Here is a 2554-nt window from a genome sequence, read left to right as displayed (position 1 = left end):
CACAGCGAGCAGTTTTTGTAACGGTCATAACTTTCTCTACAAAGCTCCGATTGAGGCGTGCAATATATCCACGCGAAGCTCTTTCGAAGACGAAGAGAATGATATGTATTATAGGTTTATCAGACTTCAAAATCGAGAGAAACATTGACTCAAACAAGGCTGCTGCACATCCACATATTTTGTGTACATTTTCTAATCAATTTTCTATCATTTCTCAACAAACATATAAACATACCAAAATATAGAAATATAATCAAAATCATCCAAGACAACCCTCTAAAATCATGCAAAATCCAAATACGCCAACCGACTATATAAGATCACGAAAAAAATCACCATTTGGTTCATGGATTCATAAATACTCGTATATAAAAGCTTTCTTTTAGTATATTTTCAATATAATAGTGCAAAGTGTTTGACGCCGCTTCGTCATTGAATTATGCGTACTTTAATGATTCTTAAAACAAAGATAAATTATTATTTGACTTATTTACAGATGGAATAAATTAAATTTGACCAATCATATTTCAATAAACTTAGAGTTACTCCAATTAGCTAGCATCTTGATAATTTACTCTTTAACAATTCAAAATATTTTTGTTACATCTACGATGCACCTCTCACGTTATGAAAATTTTATTTAATTTTCTACGAATTGATTTATGTTTGAATTTTGAAACAAAGTGTTGATTTATGTTTTAAATACATAAACATAAACATACTATTGATAGATATTCTGTAAATAATTATGTAATGAATAAGTTATTTAAATTTAAATAACTTAATCTTTTTTAAAAATATTAAAGAAAATTAAAAATATGTATTTCATTGTTGAATGATTAATTAAAAATATGTATATAATTAAAGAAAATTTAAAACACGTATTATTTTTGAAAATATTAAAAGAATTAAAAATACGCATTGGCCCGAATAACCCGGTGGGTTAGCCCGAAACCCGAAGGGTTAGGGTTAGGGTCGAACTTTTATAACCCGAAAAAATCATAACCCGAATAGCTCGTACCCGAATGGCCCGACAACCCGAACGGGTTGGCCCGATTGACATCCCTACTTGCAATTGATAAACTTTACTACGATATTTTATTAATTCATGTATAAGACAAAATCATAAATGTAAACGTGCTGAAAATAAAACGACTCCACAAATATTTGAATTAATGCACTTTCATGGAAGTCTCCTCGGTTTCTATATATATATATATATATACACCCATCAACCACTGCAACTTCACTGCCTCAAAGCCTCAAAGCAAAACAATATTTCTGCAAATTCGAAAAATGGAAGCACAAAATGTATCCGAATTCGATCTGGCTTGGCTCGACGACATACAAAACTTTCTCCTCAATGATTTCGATTTCAATTTCGATTTCGATTTCGATTTCGGTTCCAAATCCTCACCTGCAGATTCTCCGATCAATGCTACGCCAATCAACGACGACAGCGATCAATCATCGCAAATGATTGAGGAATTGCTGGTCAGCGACGATAGCGATCAATCATCGCAAATGATTGAAGAGTTGTTGAACAGCGAAGACAGCGATCAATCGTCGCAGATGATTGAGGAATTGCTGGTCAGCGACGATAGCGATTCCGCGGTATCGGAGGCGCCTCGGAGCCTCGGAGCGGCGGCGGAGTGGAAGCGGTACAGAGGCGTGAGGCGGCGGCCATGGGGGAAGTTCGCGGCGGAGATGAGGAATCCGGATAAGAAAGGGTCGAGGATGTGGCTGGGGACGTACGAGACGCCGGAGGAGGCGGCCATGGCTTATGACAGAGCCGCCTTCAAGCTGCGCGGATCCAGGGCTCGGGTCAATTTCCCCCACCTTATCGGGTCGGGCGTTTCGGAGCCGACCCGGATTACGAAGCGGCGTCGTATTCCGACCGATTCGGACTCATTGAAGAAGAAAATTAAAACTGAAGCCTGATTTGGGCCTTTTTTAAATGAATAGTTTTAGGAAATGCTTGTTGTAAGTATTAGATCAAACAAATGTTTGAAAAACGAAATTATGAATCCTTTTTGAACCAGTCTATATCTTTTGGATTGGTTTTACACTTTTGGAGGCTGTACAAAAGCATTTTTCTTATCTAAAATGGCTAATTCTGTAAAAGTAAATGTTTGGAAGAATTTATGATAATCATTGTCTGTTATATAAGGATTTATGATAATCAACGTATGAATAAGTTAATAAATATAAATGAGGTTATGGACATGGTCGCATAACCAAATAAACCGTAGGTCAAATAACATGAATGTCATTTTTAGATCGTTTTAGTTCATAGGGGATAAAACACTAAAATCATTTTACGATCGTTTTAGTTTATAGTGTGATCCTAAGCATTTGTTAACCCACTCGTATAAACTAAACAATCTATAAATAACCCCCGTCTTTTATAAAAACGACATTTATATTTTGATTATTTGGTTATGCATTGCGATTTAGTTATCCAACTTATATAAGATTTTTCCTAGTTAGTTGCATATTAATGAAAGTTTAAGGTAAACATAGCATTGAAACATTTCATTAAAAAAGAAATATT

The 2554-nt window shown here is 35.1% G+C and overlaps 1 protein-coding gene across 1 annotated transcript; it reads left to right on the top strand.

Moving 5' to 3' along the window:
- Positions 1–1236: 1236 nt before the first annotated feature.
- Positions 1237–2129, top strand: LOC121803975 (ethylene-responsive transcription factor 13-like). The gene has a single exon (XM_042203538.1). It carries the CDS (start codon positions 1297–1299, stop codon positions 1939–1941), a length of 645 nt encoding a protein of 214 aa, XP_042059472.1. The 5' UTR covers positions 1237–1296; the 3' UTR covers positions 1942–2129.
- The last annotated feature ends 425 nt before the right edge of the window (positions 2130–2554 follow it).

Source organism: Salvia splendens, chromosome 1 (assembly GCF_004379255.2).
Source record: "Salvia splendens isolate huo1 chromosome 1, SspV2, whole genome shotgun sequence".
NCBI lineage: Eukaryota > Viridiplantae > Streptophyta > Magnoliopsida > Lamiales > Lamiaceae > Salvia > Salvia splendens.
The sequence above is the reverse complement of the archived record's forward strand: the minus strand, read 5'-3'. Positions and strand labels throughout refer to the sequence as shown.

Coding starts and splice junctions, on each gene's coding strand:
- LOC121803975 (XM_042203538.1), top strand. CDS start 1,297: ATGGAAGCACAAAATGTATCCGAATTCGATCTGGCTTGGCTCGACGAC.